This window comes from Equus quagga, chromosome 16 (assembly GCF_021613505.1).
Source record: "Equus quagga isolate Etosha38 chromosome 16, UCLA_HA_Equagga_1.0, whole genome shotgun sequence".
Taxonomy (NCBI): domain Eukaryota; kingdom Metazoa; phylum Chordata; class Mammalia; order Perissodactyla; family Equidae; genus Equus; species Equus quagga.
The window spans coordinates 42,781,824-42,805,544 of record NC_060282.1 but is presented as its reverse complement, the minus strand read 5'-3'; the positions used below and the strand labels follow the sequence as shown (position 1 = coordinate 42,805,544).

General features: G+C 37.2%; 1 protein-coding gene across 1 annotated transcript in view; it reads right to left on the bottom strand.

Moving 5' to 3' along the window:
• The window catches only part of RAD54B (RAD54 homolog B), a 112,881-nt gene that overhangs the window by 75,934 nt on the left and 13,226 nt on the right, over nucleotides 1–23,721 (bottom strand). The window contains exon 3 of the mRNA XM_046642713.1: nucleotides 18,771–18,939. Within this exon, the coding sequence (XP_046498669.1) occupies nucleotides 18,771–18,939 (169 nt within the window). The remainder of the gene's footprint in view (nucleotides 1–18,770; nucleotides 18,940–23,721) is intronic.

The following is a 23,721-nucleotide window of genomic DNA, read 5'->3' as shown; positions in this document are numbered from 1 at the left end:
CCTATCTAAAAACATGATAAATAACAATGTAAGCAAAATAAGCGTATTTTCTCCTAACATACAAGTTTCTCCAGATAGGAGGATGAATTAGAACATACTTGAACACAGTTCCATTCAATCAGGCAATTACTGTACACCCTTTAAAAATGCTCCCAAGCACCATGCTAGGCCCAAGGAAAACAAAAGTGAATCTAGATACAGCCTCTATCCAGGGAACTGTAGTTCCACAGAAATGCCATGAATTTTCAATTACTTTATTTTTCATTCTTTCAAGAGAAGAGAAGCAAATTAAATTTATAGTTCTCACTATGAGCCAGATAATGTGGTAGAAGATTTAAATGTGTTACCTGTCAGGAAAAAATGTGAAAGATGGTGGGTGTTCTAGGGCATGCTCGATGTTGTCTGGCATACCCTCCTGGGTAATCTGATTCTTTAGTAGTCCTAGCCTTTCATTGTCTTTGAGCAGTTTTATTGTTCAGTTAACTGTAGAAAATAGTAATGCAAACAATTCTTGTCCACAGAGATGCAAACTGAATAGTGACCCACTCCAACAACCTGACCACAGGTACTCAAAGGAAAGCAAGAACATAGTGTATATACTGTTTTTAGATAATATTTTGTTATTTGGGGAAGAAATAGAGGCATTGTGTTAAGAAATGAAATACTAATAAAAATATGAAAAACCATTCAATCTCACTATCAAGGAAATGTACACTAAAAATAATTTTCATCCATTAAGATTGGCAGAGTTCTTACAGATTGAAAATGTCAGGAGTAGATGAGGGTGCAGGTCAAAGAGTCCTCTTCTGTTCTGTTGATGGGAGAGTAAAATGGCATTCTGGATGGTGAGCTGAGAGTATCTATTAATATTTTAAATGTGTAAAACCTAAAATTTCAGTAATTTTACTTCTCAGAATGTACCTTAGAAAAATACTCAAATACACACAAGGAGCAACAGAACATCCTTTGTAGTTGCATAGTATTGGAAGCAATCTAAGAGCACATCAATCAGCAACAAGTTAAAATCACTAGAGTACATCCACATTATGGTCCACTCTGGGCAATATTAAAATGAGAGGCAGATTTCTATGTACTGACATGGAACAAGCTCCAAAATATATGGTAAGTAAAAAGAGCAAATAAAACAAAAATACATACAATATAATTCCATTATGCTTACCAAAAACACCCAAAGCTAAATATTTCTGTAGGAAAAAATATGTGTAGATACAGAATGTAGGTACACACATACGTAGCAAAAGCCACTCCAAAAACGTCTAGAATTCCACTGTACAATACAGTAGCCATGAGCCACATGTGGTTATTGAGCATTTTAAATATGGTTAATGGGACTGAGGAACTGAATTTTAAATTTCATTGAATTTTAATTTAAATTTAAGATTTTTAAACTGAAGCAGCATATTTTTCCATTAAACACAACTTTAGTGTTTTGGTAGGATTACATTTTACTTAATCCTTTCATCACATATGATACTATTGTTTCTAACATTACTGACAAGAACTCTCTCCTTGACCAAACTTTAGTGAAGTTCCTCCAAGCCCTCTTCTCAACCAGGTCTTGGCCTTGGAGGCCTACCAGGCCCAAATATGGCAAGAATCCTGCTTGACTAGTCTATGGAGAATCCCCTACCCTTGATACCTAACCGAGTTCCTTTCAGTAATTTTTCACCCACTGACTCCCTTACCCTGCCCCTTGGCCATAAAGCTCTGTTGTACTGGGAGCTGAATTCAACCTCTCTCCCCTAGTCCTGAGTAAAGTCTTCCTGCCTGTTCAAATTGTCCAGTGCAATTTTTCTTTGACCTTACACAGAATCACATCCCAGTGCAGTCGATCCTAACAAACTGATTCCATTTGAATGATTTTTTTCTATGTACCTATGTAACATTTAATGACTTGTTTGAATATTCTATGCAGACACACAAACCACAGTGTTACCCTGTGTAAACTGCAATTGATTATTAATCTGAAATACTTATTACTGTTTTCATTGTTATAATTAAATTATTTTTCTAGCTAAAACAATAAGAATGGACAAATTTTTTAATATAAAAAAGTATACTTATGCAGAATCAAGTGGAGATGCAGAAGTTAGTACTACTCTTATTGGAACAGTAAAGAAAAAAAAAGAGACTTGAATAAGGCATATTGAAAATTTCACGATGAACACCAAATGCAATTTGCTACAGCAGAACAATAGCAATAAGCTGTTTACTGCATAAAAAAATTTTTAAGATAATAAACTAGATAATATTAAGAGACATTGTCCACAAACACATAGTAAATATAACAAGAAGTTTCCTCTCAACAAACAAGAATTGATGAAGTTTAGTCACCTCAAATCAGAATTAAATATCCAGAAATATTTTTAAATAATATGTAACAGGTCTGAACTGGTAACTTCGGCCAGCTATAAAATGGCTTGGTTTCTTGCACAAAAAAAGAAAATCATATTTAGATAAAGAGATAGTAAAAAAAAGTATATTATTTCAGTTACGGAAATTTTGTTAGAAAATAATAGAAAACAGATTCTACAAGATATATTTTAAAAATGAAAGATCTTCAACTAAGCAACCAATAATTGCCTATAGAATACAGGGCCTAACATATCAAACATCAACTGATTCAATATTTTAAAAACCACAAGTACTTTTCTTTAGATGTAAATAAGTTGTACAGTTTAAGAGAAACTGCCCTATTAATACTTAGATCACATTTTATCTCAAAGAATTTCCAAATTTATTAAAAAAATGCTGTCAATTCATGACCAAATATATATACGAACTCATGGCATAGATATTTTTGAATCTTCTGCATTTGCCAAAGAAGAATTTCAGCTAGACATAGGAAAAAAGTAGTTCTACTACAATAGATGGTGCTCTGCTAGGTTAGGTAAAAAATCTGGATTTACTGAAATTTTAAAAACAAGAAATGAATGTTTCATTTATTACTTTGTTCCACATACATTATGAAAATATTGTGCTCAACTTTGTGAAGCAGACTCTATGAAGTGTCATGAATATAGTTATTAAAACAACTTGGAATATGTATGCAAAAGCCATGAATCATTGCCAGTTTAGGGAACTGATAAAAGAAATAGAACACAATTCATTTAATGATTTTTTGTTTTTGTTCTTTGCCAGTGCTCATTGGTTGAGTCATGGAGAGTTTTTGAAGTATTATACTGTTAACTCCAATTCAAGATTTTTTTCCCCCTCTTTTTTTCCCCCTCCCCAAAGCCCCAGTACATAGTTGCATATTCTAGTTGTAGGTCCTTCCAGTTCTTCTATGTGAGCCACCACCACAGCATGACCTCTACAGATGAATGGTGTGGCTCCAAGCCCAGGAACCAAACTAGGAGCCCCAAAAGAGAGCACGCCAAACTTTAACCCCTAGGCCATCAGGGCTAGCTCAAGATTTTTTTTTTAATCAAAAGGAATGCTTAACAAGCATTCAATAATCAAAGATTAAAAAAAGGGCAATGTGATTTATGTTTTCTCATCAATATCACACTATATATGAAACAGATAAATTTGAAGCTCCAAGGAAAAGCTAAGCATATTTGTGACCTGGTTAGATAGGTAAGGCAATATATGTTTAAATTATATGTAATTATATGTAAAAATTTTCATAATAATACAAATCAATGTGACATTATACATTTGTCTAACATGAATCAATAGACAGAGAATTTTAATTATAATTAAGAATGTTGGGGCTGGCCCTGTGGTCGAGTGGTCAGTGGCCCAGGGTTTCACCGGTTCGGTTCCTGGGTGCGGACACGGCACCACTTGACAGGCCACGTTGAGGCAGTGTCCCACATGCCACAACTAGAAGGACCTACAACTGGAATATACAACTGTGTATCAGAGGGACTGGGGAGAAAACGCAGGAAAAAAAAAAGGAAGATTGGCAACAGTTGTTAGTTCAGGTGCCAATCTTTAAGAAAAAACAAAAAGAATGTTATATAAATTGCATACAAAAAATACAAGAAAAATTTGAAAAACACTGTTGATACTGATAAATTTAAAGCTGCTTTTTAATTTATACAATACTCTTTTCAATTCAATGTTAATGCCAAAGTGACACAGAGTTAGTAAATTTACTTAACTTGGACAGACATATTTCTGAAACTCATATGCTTTTTCTTCCAAGTCAAATCAGTTCTTCTAAAAAAAATGAATTCGTTTTGTTGATGTAGATACCAATACAAACAGAAATTTTTTAAAACTCAATTCAGCTAGTGAAGAACTTTTAAGTATGGTTAGGATTTGGGTACGCAAATCTATTTTTTCAACTATGAAATCTAAATACTGACCAAGAAATTACAATAAACATTCAGCATCTAAATTGAGATGTGCTGTAAATGTAAAACATACCAGCTTTCAAAGACTTAGTATGAACAATAATAATTAATAACTTTTATATTAATTACATATTGAGATGATACACATATTAAGTAAACTGTAGTATAAAAAATAATTTCACCTGCTTCTTTTTACTTTTTAAATGTGGCTACTAGAAAATGTTTAAATCTATATATGTTATTATATATATATGTTATATTTCTATTGGACAGCTCTGGTTTAGGAGGCTAGGCACCAAATTAATGACAGTAGCTATTACTGGAAGGAAACTAAGATTACGGGGAAGAGTTAGGAACTTTTAATTTAACTATATTATTAGAAAGTTTATAAAAATATATTTATGTATTACTTATACAATCAAAATTAAATTATAAATAATTCTTACAAACTAAGAAAACGCAATACAAAAATGGATGTAGAACACAAACAGAATTTAAAGAATAAAATATAAACATCCAGTATAAATAGAGCTCAACCTCACAGAAAATGAGGGAGATGGAAATTAAAAGATCATAGGAGTTTTTACCCATTCAATTGGCAAAAGTCAAGAAATTTAATAGCATGTGTTAATGAAAGTGGAGAAATAAGTCCTCTCATACACTAACGATGGCAGAGTCATTTAGGAAGGCAATCTGGCAGACTATATTAAAATGTAATGTAAACACAATATGATCTGACAACTGAGAAATATTTGCATATGTTCATAAGACCACACACACAAGGATGTGCACTGCAGGATTGTTTTCAACAAAAACCCTAAATAAACCATGACATATTCACACCATGGTATACTCTGCAGCAATTAAAAGAATGAGAATATCTACATATTCTAAAATGAAAACAAAAATCTCCAAAACATACTAGTGAGAACTGCAAAGAACTCTCAACACAGAACAACTCCATCCAATTCCCTGCACTGAGAGACCTGACCAACCCTAGCATGGCTTCCAGCACCCTAAAGGCCCCATCCCTGGGACAATGTGGCCTCCTTTTGAGTTCTATTCTCAAAAAGCTTAGGGCTGTCAAAATAATTTACTGTTTTTTTCTAGCCAACACCTGACCATAGGCCCCTGACCTCCCTTTGTTAGAGCACTTACTAAAAAGGCTTTCAATTGTGAGTCCTTTCTCTGTCTCTTTGAGATGTTTGTGTATCTCCTACACTCAGGAGTGTCTTTCTCAAGGACCTGAAAGTCATTCCTTTAAAATGTAACCAAGAAGGAGAGGACCTCTGTCTCACAGTCTCAGGGGAAAGGTAGGATCCTAACTTTGGTAACTACTAGCTAGCAGACACTGCTGCCCTAATGCAGACCAACGTACTGTAATTTTTCATTTCCCTAACTACTTGAACCTCTACTCCCTGTCCCTCCCAACTCCATCATTATCCCTTTAAAAGGTCCAGTCACCTCTGCACAAATCAGAAGAGAGCTCAGCTCTTTCCCTACCATTAATAGTTACTGAATAAAATCTGTTTTCACTGTTTTAACTAATGTGTGGCTTTATGAAAAAATCAAGTTGTAGGTGGATATATACTATATATATAATATATATCATTTATTTGAAGCACAACACTCATATCAATAATACCTATTTCCTACAGGTACAATTTATAAGAGTTTAGCTTTATCTGTAGTATTTTTAATATTTTTATGGGGAGAATATAATTAGGTACATTAATCTTAATGCATGCATCAAGTATTTTGAAAAAAATGTACTGATGTCTACAACTTTAAAACTCATTTTGAAAAAGAAAGATAGACTGCTAGATGAATAGATATATAATAAAGCACATATAGTAAAATTGTAATGGCAGAATCTAGGTGGTGGGTATATATTTGGGTGTTCAATGTAAAATTCTTTCAACTTTTATGTTTAAAAATTATAACTATACCAAAAATTATCCTTAAAAATAAATATAGCAGTTAACATAATTTAACTCTTTAGCCATTAAAAATATGAGAAGTTTGAACAAAGCTAAATTTCTAAAATAGAATTTAGATAATTAGACCTATTAAATTGAATAGTAAGGAACAAGTGTGGAGTAGGGGTGATTTTTTTTCCATAAACTATTTTTCAGGCAAAAAGAGCACTGTGACAACTGAAATTATTTCTATATTTTAAGAGATAGTCTAAAAAAAGAACAAGATAAAGATTATACACCTTATGAATCTTTGTCTTCGCCCAGGTTCTCTGGCCAACAGAGCCTGAAGCAACCAACGATCAGAATGTTGGTACTTTACTTGGGAGTTGGATACACAGGGCATCAAGGGCAAAAAAAAAAAGTAAACTGACGCAAGGAACTATGTACAGCAAAGTGCTGATTACACTTTCCAATAAGCTATGAAAAGATACAGTAGGTCACTGAGCAAATGCATCCACTTGGTACTCTCCTTATATCTCCTGGTAGACGACAAAAAGAAACCATACCTCAGAGTAGTCCACGGAAGAAAAAGAGGAACTTATCTGGTGGGTTCCCTCCAGTCCCCCGTTTCCCACTTGTCAAAGTTCACACCACTAGCAGTAAACTCCACTGCTCTTCCAGACTGTGTCATCCAGCCTCCACAGATGCACAGGGTGCTCCCCACAAGCCCTGTAGTGCAGTGTTTCATCCAAGACTGGAAGTGGCAGGAGGAGCCAGACCCTCCCAGAGTATGGTCTGTCAGCCTGGCTGGATAGTGGCCACCAAGGAATAGGGCCCTACTGCTCAGGTTAAGCAACAGGTTGGCCTCCGACAGCAGCAGGGCAGTCTAGGAGGCAGACAGTATCAAGAGAATCTGAGCAGGCACATAAGATTATGTTCAATATAAAATAAGGCAACATGTAAGGAAGACTTAAAAAAAAAATCTGCCACATAAAAAGGTAAGGGTGAAAACTAGGGTGAATCCAAATCCTAAGAATCATTCTCAGTCATAGCATTTATAGCTCATACTTCATCACTGTGCTTTGGTGATGATATTCTGTGATATTAAGCACTCAAGACAATCAAAATCTACGTTTCAGGAATCTTGAAAACCCTTACAGAACTGAAGGAGTCTGAATACGAAAAATTCAGTACTCCACCTATGTTTCTCCCCTACTTTCACGCTACTGTCACATTCACAACACTTGTGATACCAGATGTTTGGGTTCTCCCCACACCAAGCAATTCTCCTACACCAGCTGGGTGTCCTACGATTTAACTCAATTCTAACACTATCTACCTGAAGATAGCATCAGATCCCACAGGTTAAGGACTCAGTCCCACAAGACTGCCCCTCCAACTTCAAATGCCAAAGGCAAGTCCAAGCTGTCACCTGTGCTTCTGATCAGTCGACTATAAATCAGAGGTTCCCTCAACCCTCCTGGAGTTCAATTAATTTGCTACAGCGACTTACCGAACTCAGGAAGACAGTTTACTTCCTGTTTACCAGTTTATTATAGAAGGATATGATAAAGAGACAGATGAACATTCAGATGGAAGAGATGCATGGGACAAGGTACATGTGAAGGGGTGCATGGCTTCCATGCCCTCTCTGGGTGCCATCACTCTCCCAGCATCTCCACATGTTCACCAACCTGGAAGTTCTCCCAACCCCGGACTTGGGGGATTTTTATGGAGGCTTCATCACATGGGCATATTCAATCATTAGCTCCATTTCCAGCCCCTCTTCTCTCTCTGGAGAATGGGGATGAGGCTGACAATTCCAAGCTTCTAATCATGGCTTGATCTTTCTGGTCACCAGCCCCCTTCCAGGAACCCACCAAGAGTCACCTCATTAGAACAAAAAACACCCTATCATCCAGGAACTTCCAAAGGATTTAGGAACTCTGGGTCAGGGTCTGGAGTCAAAAACCAAATATTAAAACAAAACATGCTCCTAGTAGCCTTATCACTGAGGAAATTACAAGGGTTTTAGAAGCTCTGTGCCAGGAACTTGGGGCAAAGAACAATATAGATATTTTTTATTATCTCACAGAGTCATATTATGAAATTTACTGCAGCCATGCTACATAAATCACAGACCTAATCTATAAAATCTAAATTTACGTACATCTTCATAGAATAGCTCCCAGCCATCTATTAAGAACTCAGTTTGGCCAAGTCTTATCCTTGGGGTAAAAATATTTTGAGCTAAAGGAGCCTCTGCTCCAGAAGCTGGTTGGCAGGAACCTAGCCTTCAGTTAAATTCTGTACACTAACAATGTTGCTAAGCTACTCATATTTATTTTAGCCATTTTTTCACTTAATCATTTTTCAGTAGAGTTAAATTATGGATAGTGAGGATGTCTCACAAACATCCATTTCACCCCTCTCCCATTGTGTAGTAGCCAGGAAATTTGGGTGAGATAGCTCCCACTTTCAAGAAAGAAGATGTACCTTATTTGTATGCTCATGATTCTCAGAAACCAATAAGAAACAAATAAGGCTTCTTCTTCACTGTGGTCCTCTAGGTCTAAGGTTAGGAATCCCCCTGATCACAGGAAAGTGACCCAATTTCAGCATGAAGTTAAGAAATCTTATTTAATGATTATGAGTAGGGACCATCTGCGTGTCATAAGATAGATGAGAAAAAAGAAGAATGTGGCCCCAGTAGTTGCTGGGATCTATCATTTAACATGAGGGGAGCCAGTCTAAGAATGAAATCAATCCTGTGGATGACAGATGGGAAACAGAGAAAGAAACTGGGCTCACAATGACATCCTTTAAATCATGAGACCAGTCAATCCCGAAGCCAGGAATTTCCAGTTACACACGCCAGTAAAATTCAATTGTATAAGCCAGTATTTTTACCAATACTTAAGCCAAAAGCATACTAACTGAAATTTTAAAGAGTTATTGTTTTTCTTTCTTACCAATGTGCTTATCCTATTTGCCTATTTTATCTTAAATCACCACTTCTCCACATTTATTTTTAAGTGAGGATTCAAATAAGAGGCAAGATATGAGCACAGTTCATTCCCCAAAAAGTAGAAGCTGAACACCATTATTGTTTCAATTAGTCTACACTGGCCATCCCAAAAGCATAAAGCAGATTCCCAGAGGAAAGCTCTGCTCAATCAGGAATATTCCATCTGCACCCACTCCAGGTAACTGAGGAAGTCTTGGACCAAGTTACATGCTAGAGAATGAAGAAATTTCCCAAAGGACAGCTTAGGGAATACATCTCACAAAGTTTATACAGCAGTAGTTTTTTAGCCTTGGGGGAGGGATGGCAGGAGTTACAGGACTTTTTGAGAAACTCAATAAAGCTCCTCCTATTTTAATTGTCTCCTATTCACTCAGTTGTGAGGACAAGATTCCTGCTTTAGGGTTATGGGGATGGCCAAACACACGGCACCTGACACTACATAGGTACGATCAACAGCAGTCACATATACTCACAGCCCAGGCAACAAGGACACCACATTATGCAAGGCCACAAGCAGGTTGCCCTCTGGAATGAACTGAACCACCAGGGGCTGTGGGGGGCAGGCTCCATAGCATCAAGAGAGTAGAATGCACCCTGGCTCCTGCGGGAGGAGGTGACTGGCTTGTTTAAATAATTCTGAGGCTGGCATGGAACTGAAACCTGCTACTCAGGAATAAGCAGAAACTGCACCTGATCCATTTAATAAGGATTGTTTAGCTAGGGGATCTTATCCTCAGGAGCAGAGTGGGGAGGGGAATTTGCAATTAGGCCATTCAAGGCCCTCTTGATTTTACCGGATGTCGAGGCAGCACATAATACTGACCCTTAACTTTAGGTCTTACACCACACCCTCACCTAGACACACACACACACAAACACATACACACACACACACAGAACACTTTAGAATCCATACTAATTAAGAACCACTGCTCAAAATGTATCATCCGATTGTTGCCTTTTCCCATGAGTGCCCCATCTTAGAAAAAAAGCTAGCAATGCTCTATTGTCAGGAGAAGACTTTGGCGACTCCATCTCCTAGAGACGGTTCTGGGTAACACCTAAGTCGTTTCAAACATGCTTTAAGATGATCTGGAGGGATACACATGGGAGGGTCAATTTTCAAACGACCAGGATTTTTTACAGCCTGATTCCAGGATAAAGTTGAGCAAATTTATTCACTTTTGTCCAAGGCAAGAATTCAAAAGAATAGTCCCAGTGTGTAGGTTGCCTCAAAAATCCTTCTTTATCCTGAAAACTAAAGGCAAATTATTTAGGAGAGAATTATCTTCACTTGTGTTTTTTAAAAAGGTAGGGATACACCTACCATGTTTTCCCTCTTTAGCAGACTTGGCTCTGACATTGCCCAATAATCTGGACTGAGAAACAACTCTACACAGAGCCAAAATTAAGACACGTACTTATCTCTCACCCAAATCTTCATAAAGAGCCTTAAAGGACAAAGGATGGCCTCCTGAATTCTTAATATACTTTTCTCTGGGAAAAAAGGATATAATGGATCTGAGTATTCAGTGTCTGATTCCTCACAGTTATATATGAAATTAAGAGTCAGTATAAGAGAAAAAATGTTCACCAACCAACTGATCACAAATTTTTTAAAAAAGTTCCCATTCAAATATCCTTTAAGGCTTAACTATAATATCAAAATCTCTTTGAAGACCACATGACAATATAATGAAAATCAACTGCAAAATGAAATTGCAAATTCTGCAGAAAGCTAACATGATAGATGCTTAGAAAGACATTGGTTCAAATATCAAAGGATTTTAGGTCCTAGGGAAAAGTTGAAAAAAATCAAAAATATTTTGCAAAAATAATCCTTTTTATGATGGTGCTAAGAAAGTCAATAAAGTCATACACAAACAAAAGAAGTTCTATCCAGCATCATACCTTTTGTGAGAAAAATCTATATTTTGTTCAAGTAACTATTTTTAATGAGGATATAAAATCTCAAACGCCTTTTTTCACAACAACATCTACTATTAATTTGGTTCCTTTTTGGTAGACCAGTTACAAATGAAATTAATAAATAAGTAAATATATTTAGGATAATGGTAACCAATATTTTCACAATCAAAGAAGGGGCTGCAACCATGGAAAGAGTAAAGGCTGGAGTGAATCCTGTGGCAATGAGTCAGAACTGGAATATTAGTAAGAAATCATGGTTTTTAATATATAGAGATTAGATGTAAGTGTATATATAAATACTTCCTAGCATTTATCACTGAAAGGGCTAAAAGCAATAACACTGCAATATCAACTAGCATACCTAGTGCCTAGGTCTTGGTTTTTAAATAGCATTCTCCATTAAAAAGGAATCGGGGGGCTGGCCCAGTGGGTAGTGGTTAAGTTCATGTGCTCCAATTCAGTGGCCCAGGGTTCACAGATTCAGATCCTGGGTGCGGACCTCCACAGAGTTCATCAAGCCATGCTGAGACAGCATCCCACACACAAAAATAGAGAAAGATTGGCATAGATGTGCTAAAGTAAGTAGCAACTGTCTGATACACCCCACAAAAGGCAGATCCAGTAGGAAGTCAGAGGGAGGGCATCTATTTGGCCCAAAATAAATATACTAATAAAGGTGTACAACCTCACTGTGTGACCCTAGGACCATGTGTGTGTCCACCCACGAGTTTTGCTCTCTTTGCTCAGTCCTTTTGCAACTTGGAATCAGTCCCCACAGTCAGTGCAAGCGTCTTTGGGCAGAGGGACGATGAGAGCTCTCCTGTCTCCCAGGCACTGCCTTTTCCTTTCATCAAGACGTAGTGTGTGGGCTTGGGTCCAAAGGTGACCCGACACTTTCTAGCTGCGTGATCTTGGGCAAGCTCCTGTCACCTCTGAGCCTCGGCCTCCTCCCACATAGGAAAGAAGGAGTTACTGTACCCACCTCAGAGGGACATTGTCCAGATAAAATGAGTTAGTAATGAAAAGCATTAAAGCCACACCTAGGCTATAACAAGCTACAATAAACATCAACTATTTAATACAATTCTGTTAAAAATGTTATTTTTGACAATGAACAAAGTTTTAAAGGAGCATTATCCTCTCAGAGGAGACTTCTCTGCCCCTACTTGAATCCCCCTGTTACCACACACAGCTTCATAGCTTCCTCTATTCCATGGCGCAGACTATCTAATTAACAAGTGGCAAGATAGCATAGAGGCTAAAAGCACAGATCTTTGGCGGCTGGCCTGGTGGCACAATGGTTAAGTTCATGCACTCTGCTTCTGCAGCCTGGGGTTTGTAGGTTTGGGTCCCGGGTGCAGATCTATACACTGCTCCTCAAGCCATGCTGTGGTGGTGTCCCACACACAAAACAGAGGAAAATTGGCACAGATGTTAGCTTAGCGACAATCTTCCTCACCAAAACAAAAAACAAAAAAAAAAGGGATCAGGGCCCTTGGCTAATTTCAAGAGCTGGGGTAAGGAAGATCTTTTTGTGCCAGAAAGTACAAAAGTGCTCAAAAATTGATGGGGCTTGTCAAAAGGACACAGGAGCCTTCCATGGTCTAATCTGAGGCAATCTGAGCATAACAATAAATGACAATAACAGATTATTACCCATTAAATAAAATAGAAACTTATGGATCTGTAAAAATTAATTAACAAATAAATATGGAGAAGGAAAAGCTCTGGCTTACGGCAGAGTGCCAACAAATAAATACAGATGGAATTAGAAAACCACCATTTGGCAACTATCACAGAAATCACATTTAGGCAAGAATCAATGAAAGCTAAAACTACTGAGTGAAAGTTTGATTAAATACAAGATATTCACATAGTTTCAAAGTATCTCCCCATAGATACTTATTAAGTACAAAGGCAAAAATAAAAATTTTATAGTGAAGAAAGCCAGCAGACACAAATTTATTCAAATAATCAAACTTACTATCACCAGTAACAGGATACATTAACATCATATGCCTCCTGATGATACACTAGGAATTATTTCTGTGATATTCCTGCCAAAAATGTATAGCCTGAATCTACTCATGAGGAAACATGAGACAAACTCAAATTGAGGAACATTTTATAAATGATTGGCCAGAACTCTTTAGTTTAAAAACTCTTAATATTAAAATTCTGCACAAAAGAGAAACAAAGACTAAGAAATTATTGCAGATTAAAGGGGACTTAAGGCACATGAAAACTAAATACAAGAGGTAATCCTAGACTAGCAGGAAAAAAATGTTAATTTATTCATTTTTGAAATTTATTTTTGCCATAAAGGACATCATTGGGACAAGTGGAGAAAGTTGAATGGGATCTGTGGATCAGAAGGTAGTACTGTATCAATGAACTTCCTGATTTTGATGATTGTACTTTTGTACTTTATTACACAGAAGTCTGCCCCTATTTAAGAAATACATACTGAAGAACTCAGAGTGATGGGAAATCGTGTCAGCACCTTATTCTCAACTGGTTCAGAAAAATCACACACATACACAAATGTGGTAAAATTTATGAAAGTTCTTTGTATTACTCTAAAACTCTTCTGTAAATTTGAAATAATCTCAAAATATAACATTAAAAAGTTTAACTTAGGGGCTGGCCCAGTGGCGCAGCAGTTAAGTGACTGTGTTTCACTTTGGTGGCCCAGGATTTCCTGGTTCAGATCCCGGGTGCAGAAATGGCACTACTTGACAAGCCATGTTGTGGTAGGCATCCCACATATAAAGCAGAGGAAGATGAGCGCGGATGTTAGTTCAGGGCCAGTCTTCCTCAGCAAAAAGAGGAGGACTGGCAGCAGATGTTGGCTCAGGGCTAATCTTCCTCAAAAAAAAAAAAATTTAACTTAAAAAGCAGAACAAAATACCATTTTTAATATCAAAAAGTATAAGTATACACTTATATACAGATTGAGCATCACAATAAATGATACATACATTGTTCATATATTGCTGGTGGGAGTATAAACTTTTACTAACCTCTGCAGAGGGCAATTCATCATTATCCATTAAACTGATAAATGCACATACCTTAAGACCAGCACCCTACTCCAACGTATTTATCCTATGGATATATTCTCACATGTGTTTATAACATATAGATATTCACTGTAGCTTTGTTTGTAATAACAAAAAATGTCAAGTCACCTAAATATCCATTAATAAGGCACTAGATAAGTACATCCGGCATAGTAAAACAATGGAATATTACGTAACTTTAAAAAAGAATGAGACAGTTTTAAATGTACTGACAAAAAGATTTCAAAGATATATTGTTACAGTAAAAATACAATGCCTGTATAGAACAGTGCAGGTAGTGAACAATCATTTGCAGGGGAAAAATATATACACACTAATATGGTTCCAAATGTATAGCTATCTCAAAAATATCCAAAAAACTGGAAGGAAATTAGGGATCAAGGAAGGGACATCTTTTACTATATTTTTCATGCCTTCTGAATTTTTTACCATGTGCGTGATATATATTTTTCTTTTTTTAAGTCACAAGGGACTAAGTATTGTCAGATTCTATTCATATGAAATATCCAAAATAGGCAAATCTATAGAAACAGAAAGCAGATTAGTGGTTACCAGAGGCTGGGAAGAGAGTGGGGAATGGGGAGTTGACTGCTTAATTGGTCCAGGGTTTCCTTTCAGTGTGATGAAAACGTTCTAGAACTAGATTGTGGTGATGGTTGCACAACATTGCAAATGTGTTAAATGACACTGAATTGCATACTTTAAAATGGTGAATTTTATGTTATGTATATTTTATCACAACAAACAAATCAAGCATATTTAAAAATCAAATATAAATTAAAACCAATAAAATTTAAAAATCACATTAATTTAATATGATAGCGATATTTTACTGAAACTAAACTGCTAATCACAATACAAATATGGTACCAACAGATGTGGTACCATATTCAGCAAGTCTTTTCTCCAATAGAGCATAGGACGGCTCAATTCTTTCACTATCTTATCTGAATAGACGAAACTTTCATTTGGTAGGAGCAAACCACTTACACATTCTGTCCACCTGTTCTCATCTGCAGACATGAAATCTTGCAATAACACTCAACTATAAGGCCATCCAAAAGATCCAGCATATGCTTACATACTTTTATTCCTATCATTTAAAAGAAAACACAAAATTCTAAGCTTCTCTGGAAATTTATAAACCCCTGACAATATGTCGAATCATCCCAGGGACCTCAGACCCATTAGAAAACACTTATCTCTCCACCAGAGAGAGATTTTATCACTCCCTTTTTTATATCCTTAATCTTCCTCTTTTTACTACCTCTTTCCGCTCAGCCTACAACATACTACCTTAAAAACAACAGTAACAATAAAAACCTCTCTGGTCCCCTGCTGTCCCTCAAGATATTACTCCTTCCTGTATATACACAACCAAACTTCCTTATTTAAATAATTTATTTACTTACATTCACTGCCTCCATTTGCCTGTTTCCACTCATCACACACCCATTACAATTTGACTTTTGTTCCAAACACTTTCAGAAACTGTTCTCTCAAATATTACCAATATCTACAAACTGTAACGTTCCAGTAGCTTCTTGACTATGTGACTTTTCTAAAGCATTTCAAAGCCAAAGGACTTAGCCAAGGGAACAACTACAAGTTTCTCAAGATCCCTGCATTCAGTCATAACATGTTTTTTAATTCACACTATTTGATCTAAAACCTGAACAAAGGGAATTTCCTGCCTTTTACGTCACAGTTTTGTGAAGGAAAGTCAAGTGAATAGACAAAATATAACACAAGATAATGTGGTTGAACAGCTTGAGGTAGAATTAATGGTTTCATCTTATACTTCATCAGAATGAGAAGGAATCACAAACAATGAATGAATTTCTTTCTCTTTTCCTAAGCAATGTAAGTATAGCTCCGAATATCAGAAGGTCTGGGGCTGCCTATATTAATTTCCAAAGACTGCTGTAACAAAGTACCACAAACTAGGTAGATTAAGATAACAATTGATTCTCTTACCACCTGGAGACCAGAAGTTCAAACTCAAGGAGTCGGCAGGGCCATTCTCTCTCTAAAGGCTCTAAGGAGAATCCTTCCCTGCCTCTTTCTAGCTTCTGGTGGTTACTAGCAATCTTTGGTGCTCCTTGGCTTGCAAGTGTATTACTCCAATCTCTGCCTCCATTATCACAAGGCCTTTTTCTCCTCATAATGACGCCAGCCATTGGATTTAGGATCCACCCTAATCCAGTATGAGCTCAACAGACTTGAAGAGACTTGAAGTGCCAGTGAAGTTCAGCAGAGTGAAAACATCAGGGCTCTTTCAGTTGAGAAAGAAATCAAACTTAAACTAGCTTAAGCAAAAATGGTATTACTGATGAATTGGATATTAAATATTATGAACTACTGTTAATCTTGTTTGGTGTAATAATAATGTTGTGGTTATACAGGAGAAAACATTTATTTTATGAAATACATGTTGAAGCATTTAAAGGTGAAGTGGCATGATATCAGCCACTTATTTTCAAATGGTCCAGAAAAAAAAGTGCACACGCAAGCATATACACACACACACACACACACACACACTGTGAGCGAACAAATGAGGAAAAATGTTAACAACTATTGAATTTAGGATGATAATCAGATTATTCTTTCAATTTCCCTAAATGTAGGAAATTTTTCAAAATAAAAGGGTGATGGGGGACAATGAGGACATGCAGGCTTGGACCTCACTTCAAGGTAGATTAGCTCTAGGATTGAAAGGATGTCAAAAGGTGAGTGTATACTACATAGGTCTTTCATCTTCATACTTTTCTATATACAACATCACTCTCCAGCAATCACCACAGAAAACAAAATGATTTTCATCATGCTCTTTTCCCCAGTTAACCTCTTTCTCTGAATGAGAGAAAGGAGGGTATCAGGAGGTTGGCACAGGTTCCCCAGTCCAGTGAACGTACTAAATCAGAGACAGGACTAAGGGATTAACGGTTGAGTAAATTAACTCTCTCTTCAATTTATCTTAACTCTTAACTCCTTCTCATATTTAGCATGGAAAAGAATGAGAAACTACAGTAGAACACAAATAAAGCCGTGAGTCAGCAACATGGAGGGTATTATATTCTAGAGTCCAAATATTCTCTGAAGTGATTAGCTACCATGATAGAAAAGAAATAGGCATACATGGATCATTATCTGCTTGACAGGCTTGACAGTAGAGAAGAAAGCCTGGGAAAATAGGACATTCACCTAACAATGATGGAAGGAAGAAAAGGGTAAGGGAGGGAAGTAAGGAGGAAGAAAATAAGGAGAGAACAAATCATTGAAACAGGACAGCAGCTAACCTCCACGCCCAGAGCTGTCTCTAGGGACTGCCTAAACTGACACCAGCTCCAAAAGTCCTCCTCAACTTGGTCCTGACACTAGTTATGGCTTTGGAAAAGTTATGAATAGCATATAGGTGGCACTGAGGATCCTGGCCAGTTGGGAAAACACAGAATTCCTTTCTGCTCCAACAAGAAATAAACCCACTCATAGGTAAAATTTACTAACCATCATAAAGCTCAAGAATGTCCTTCCAAAATCTCAAGCACTCCAGGCCCTCTGTTGACTTGCACTGGTATCTCAAGGATGGTAGTTACTGTTCAACAGACCAGCAGATGGGGCCCTCTCCCTGAGTCTGTTTACCCAACCAAAAATGAATGAAATGTAATATGGAAAAACGTACTCTTAATGTCGCCTTTCACAAGGCCAAAGAAACATCTGTGAACAATCCTAATTATTTTTTAATTACCTGAAAAATACTGATCTCTTACAGATATAAAAAGAACCACAATCACTATTTTAACTCAATTCAGTAACGGGGCAGGGAGTATTTGTTAAATGCTTGGTTTTCCTGCAATTATATACCTTCATAATAATTCAAATCTGACTGATTTAAAGTTATTCCATGGACTATAATGAATTAGAAATTTTACTCATTTCAAGTTCACTTCTCCAATTTTAGTACTGTCAACGTCGTTTTTTTTCAGTGAGGAAGATTTACCCTGAGCTAACATCTGTGCCAATCTTCCTCTGTTTTGCCTGTGGGACGCCTCCACAGCACAGCTGACGAGTGGGGTAGGTCTGCGCCTGGGATCCAAACCTGCGAACCCAGGCCACCAAAGAGGAGCATGTGGAATTTTAACCATTCAGCTATGGGGCTGGTACCAGAAATTTTTTTTTTTTAAATCAAATCTTTAAACACTATTTTGGTACTTGAGGAAAAGATCATATTTGACCAGTAGGTTACAATGAACAGTCTTAGACATAAACCTATAACAAAGCACAAGATTTGAATTACATGGTTATTAATCCAATCATTAAAGATAAATTATAACAACAAAAAATCTGAATTGCCAACAGTCTAGTGGTATTATATCAACAATTTTCAAATATAACAAATTCATTCTTGTAAATAATCAATTTAAATGATACTATAATAAGACTGCTCAAGTGTAAACCTGATAAATAAAAAATACAGTTTTACCTGTATGATGTGGGTCTAATGTTGCCATTGCACATGCCTCAAAACAATATTTTCCCCTGTAATTATCCCCGTGGTTAATTTCTCTAGCACTTTCTTCAGTAGGCAGAAGATTTAAACTGCATTTTCTGGGATCATTTTGTGACTGCAGAAAAGTCTTACTTGTAGCAACCTAAAAGAACAAAAGATCAATTTTATGCAGAAATCTAATGTCCCATATTTTTATATGATAGATTCCTAATTTAAAATTTGAGCTACCAGTTTCTTTAAATCTAAATAGGCAATAGATATTTTAAAATAAATTAAAATCCAATTTTTATTGTTTTTTAAACTAGTTTTAATTATGTTATAAAAGCTGAAAGACATAACAGAATGAAAATTATGCTTATAATTATAGTGTATTTTAAACAACATAGAAGAGTTTTTAAACAAATCACAACATACCATTCTCATAGTTGTTATTTTTCTTGCTAAATTTCTCAGTATTAAAACCAATATTTAAATATTGTTAATTTTTTAGGTGTGATACTGGTACTATCACTGAGTTGTTTTTTTAAAGAGCCCCTATATTTCAGAGACAAACACTAAAATATGTACAAATGAAAAGATATTTCTGGGATTTGTACCAAAATCATGAGTAGGGAGGACCTGGGGAGAGAGTTGGAGAATATAAGGAAGTCCCATATACCTTTTACCCAGATTCACCATTTGCTCACATTTTCCTCCATTTACTTCCTCTCTCTTCCTCCCTCCCTCTCTCTCAGTGTGTGAGGGTGTCTGTGTACACATTTGAGAGTAAACTGGAGACACTGTGCTCCTTTTCCTCTGAATACTTCAAAGTATGTTTCCAAAGAGCAAAGACATTCTCTTCCACAATCACAGAAAGATTACCACCGTCAAGAATTTAACATTGGTATAATACTATCAACTAATCCACAGTCCATATTCAAATGTGGTTACTTATCCCAATAATGTTATTTGTATTGTTTTTTCCCTGAGCCAGGATTTAATCCCAGAGCAAACATTACATTTAGTCAGCATGTTTCTTTAGTCTCCCTTAATCTAGAACAGTCCCTGAACCTTTATTCATCCTCTGTGACTTTGATACTTTTGAAGAATACAGACCAATTCTTTTGTAGAATGTCCCTCAATTTGGATTGTCTGATGCTTCCACATAATTAGTTTTAGGCTATGCATTTTGGACAGGAATATCATTATAGTTCACGAGGTCAGGAAGCACATAACATGGATCTGTCCCAGTATTGAAGGTATTCACTTGAGGTAATGTCTGCTAGGTCTCCTTGCAAAGTTAGTATTTATCCCTTTGTAAATTTTTAAATTACGTTGTGAGGAGATACTTGTCTATTCAGATATCCTATTTCCTGATCAAACATTCACCTACTAGTCTTAGCATCCATCTAACACCATCATTACTTCTGTTTTTATGATTTAGTATTCCACTTTAAGGAAAAGCTTACTCTTCTTCCCAGGTATCTATTTACTTATATCAGTATGGATTCAGATTTGTGTATTAGTCAATGGGTTATTATCCAATACTATATTTGTTTTGATGTTTAATTTGTTTCAGATTTTATATTTATCAGACCAATCAAATACAAAACCCTTGAAGTCATCAAAAATTATTTTCTTTTCCTTTTTTTTTTTTGAGGAAGATTAGCCCTAAGCTAACATCCGTGTCCATCTTCCTCTATTTTATATGTGGGATACCTGCCGCAGCATGGCTTGACAAGTGGTGCATAGGTCCATGCCCAGAATCCAAACCAGTGAACCCCAGGCCACTGAAGCAGAACGCAAGAACTTAACCACTGCACCACAAGGCCAGCCCCACCAAAGAATTTTTTTTTTTCCTTCCTCTTCTCCCCAAAGACCCCCAGCATGTACTTGTATATTTTAGTTGTAGGTTCTTCTAGTTCTGCTATGTGGGACATCACCTCAACATGGCTTGATTAGCAGTACTAAGTCTGTGCCCAGGATCCAAACCAGTGAAACCCTGGGCCGCCAAAGCAGAGCATTTGAACTTGGTTAAGTAACCAAGGTTAAACAGCTGGGATTTGACCTCAGGCAGTCTGGTTCCAGAAGCCTTGCTCTTAATCACTTCACTGTACTACCTCTGTTCAGGTAATGCTTTCAGGAGGAAGCAGGGTTCCTCACTCCCACCCCACATTCCTCAGCCATGGGGGTGGTCCACCAAACAACATTTTCTTAGTATGGATTAATTCAATCTAAATGAGAAATAATTTAAGAATAAAAGTTTAAGAATAGAATGAACAAAGGAAGGGGAAGGTAGAGTTGACTGCTAGGTTTAACACTTTTAGGCTTTCTCATGCTGCCTTGTTTGAAAATAGCTATATAATTTGAAAAATGCCTACCTCACTAGTTTTAAAAAATAAAGTAACTATTTAGTTTCCTGATATAATTGTAAAAAGAAAAGAATAAATCAGTGTTTGGGGTTTGGAAGTAGTCCTCAGAAACTACATCAGAAAATAAACCTTAAGACAAGGGTGTCAAGACAATTCACCTGGGGAAAGAACAGTCTTTTCAACAAATGGTCTTGGAACAACTAGATATCCACATGCAAAAGGATGAAATTGGACTCCTACTTCACACCATAAATGAATAGTAACTGTAAATGGGTCATAGGCTGAAATGTAAGAACTAAAACTATAAAACTCTTAGAATAAAATACAGGAGTAATCTTCACGACCTCCTTAGATATAAAACCAAAATCACATAGTAGCAACACCAAAAAAAATTAGATAAATTGGACATCATCAAAATTAAAAACTTTTGTGCTACAAATGATACTATCAAGAAAGTGAAGGCCAGATACTTTTGGAGTGACATCAAGATCATGGAAGAGTGAGCTTCCCCAGTAATCTCTCCCCTCCAAAATACAACAAAAAGGTAATTCATACTCCAACAGAGGACACTAAACACAACACCAAAAACATCTGACACACAGCCATATGACAGACGGTGGAGAGGCTGGAGCCCGCCTTGGAGGAGGTGGAACGGGGTAAGAGCAAACTTCGCTCCCTTTCCTAAAGACTGTGGTCTGGGACTGCAGAACACCTCTGAGAGGGAAGGAATGGGGGAGGGGAAGTTAATTTGTAAGAACATCACGGATCACCACTTGGCCCTTGCAGCCTAGAGGGAAGCTCTCTACTGGGGCGAAGGGTCTCACGGAGGGTGACCTTATCAAGCCAACACCCCAGGAGAGCAGACAGCGAGAGCAGAGAGAGAAAACCCTGAGAGCATGCAGGAGAAAGCATTTTTTCTCCAATTTTTTCTCCAAGAAACCAATTTTATTGATTGGTTTAGTCAAAGGAAATAAGAGGCCAACAGAAAAGGGACTATCTTATCCAAACGATTTTGAATACAAACCTCATGGCAACCACTAAACAAAACAGCAGAACAGAGACACAAATAATAAGGAGAAAACAGAGAGTGATATCAGCATCATGGTGGAGTGAACTTACCCAGGACTCTCTCCCCTCCAACATACAATAAAAAGGGACATCCATACTCAAACAGAAGACATCCTAACAACACAAAAACCTCAGAGAGACATGCAGCCACATGACAGAGGGCGGAGAGGCTGGAGATGCCCTCGGAGGAGCTGGAACGGGGTAAGAGAGAACTTCGCTCCCTCTCCTAAAGACTACAATCACTGCAGTGGGAGGATCTGTGAGGGAAGGGCAGGGGAGGGGTTGCTCATTCACAGGATCACCCCGGACTCCCACAGGCCCTTGCAAGCTAGACAAAAGCCCTCTAATGGGGTAAAAGCTTTCCTGGGGGTGACCTCATGGAGACCAGACAGCAAGAGCTGATCAAGAAATCCCGGAGTGCACACAGGAGAAAGCACCCCTCCCCACCACCTGCTCAGATCAACTCCAGCCCCTAGGATCTCAGCTGAAGGTGGAGGGCTCAGGATATGCAGTTCTCGAGCCCCACCCAATCGTGATAGGCTGTAACTGCAACCAAATAATATCAGAATGAGAAAGAGACGACCTTCCAACATCCCACACTACATCAAATCTCCAGACCAAAGGGAAAATGACAAGCACCCAGAACTCAGTCCTGAGGACACAGAAATATCTAAGTTAAACGACAATGAATTCAAAATAGCCATCATCAAAAAACTCAACAAGGTAAAAGAGAATGTAGAGAAACAATTCAACGAGTTCAGGAGCTACTTCACGAAAGAGATTGAAACTATAAAGAAGAATCAATCAGAAATATCAGAGATGAAAGATACACTGGAAGAGATAAAACAAAATACGGATCTCCTCAATGCTCGAGTGGACATCATAGAGGAGCAAATCAGCATAATCGAAGATACACATGATGAAATGCTCCAGACAGAGGAGGAGAGAGAATTAAGACTAAAAAGAAATGAACAAAGTCTCCAAGAACTATCTGACTCAATGAAGAAATGCAACACAAGAATTATAGGTATTCAAGAAGGTGAAGAGAAGGAGAATGGAGCAGAAAGCAGGTTCAAAGAAATAATAGCTGAGAACGTCCCAAATCTAGAGAAAGAGAAGGAAATATGTGTGGAAGAAGCTTGCAGATCTCCTAGATTTGTCAATGTAAAAAGACCTACTGCAAGACATATAGCAGTAAAACTGGCAAAAATGAATGACAAAAAAAGAATACTCAGGACAGAAAGGCAGAAGAAAATAACCTACAAAGGAACCCCACTCAGGCTTTCAGAGGATTTCTCTGCAGAAACCTTACAAGCTAGGAGAATGGAACAACATAGCCAAAACTTTAAAAGACAAGAATCTTCAGCCAAGAATACTCTATCGAGCAAAAATATCCTTCAGATATGAGGGAGAAATTAAATCTATTCCAGACACACAAAAGCTAAGGGACTTCATAACCACGAAACCCCCACAACTACAAGAAATACTCAAGAAGGCCCTCATAC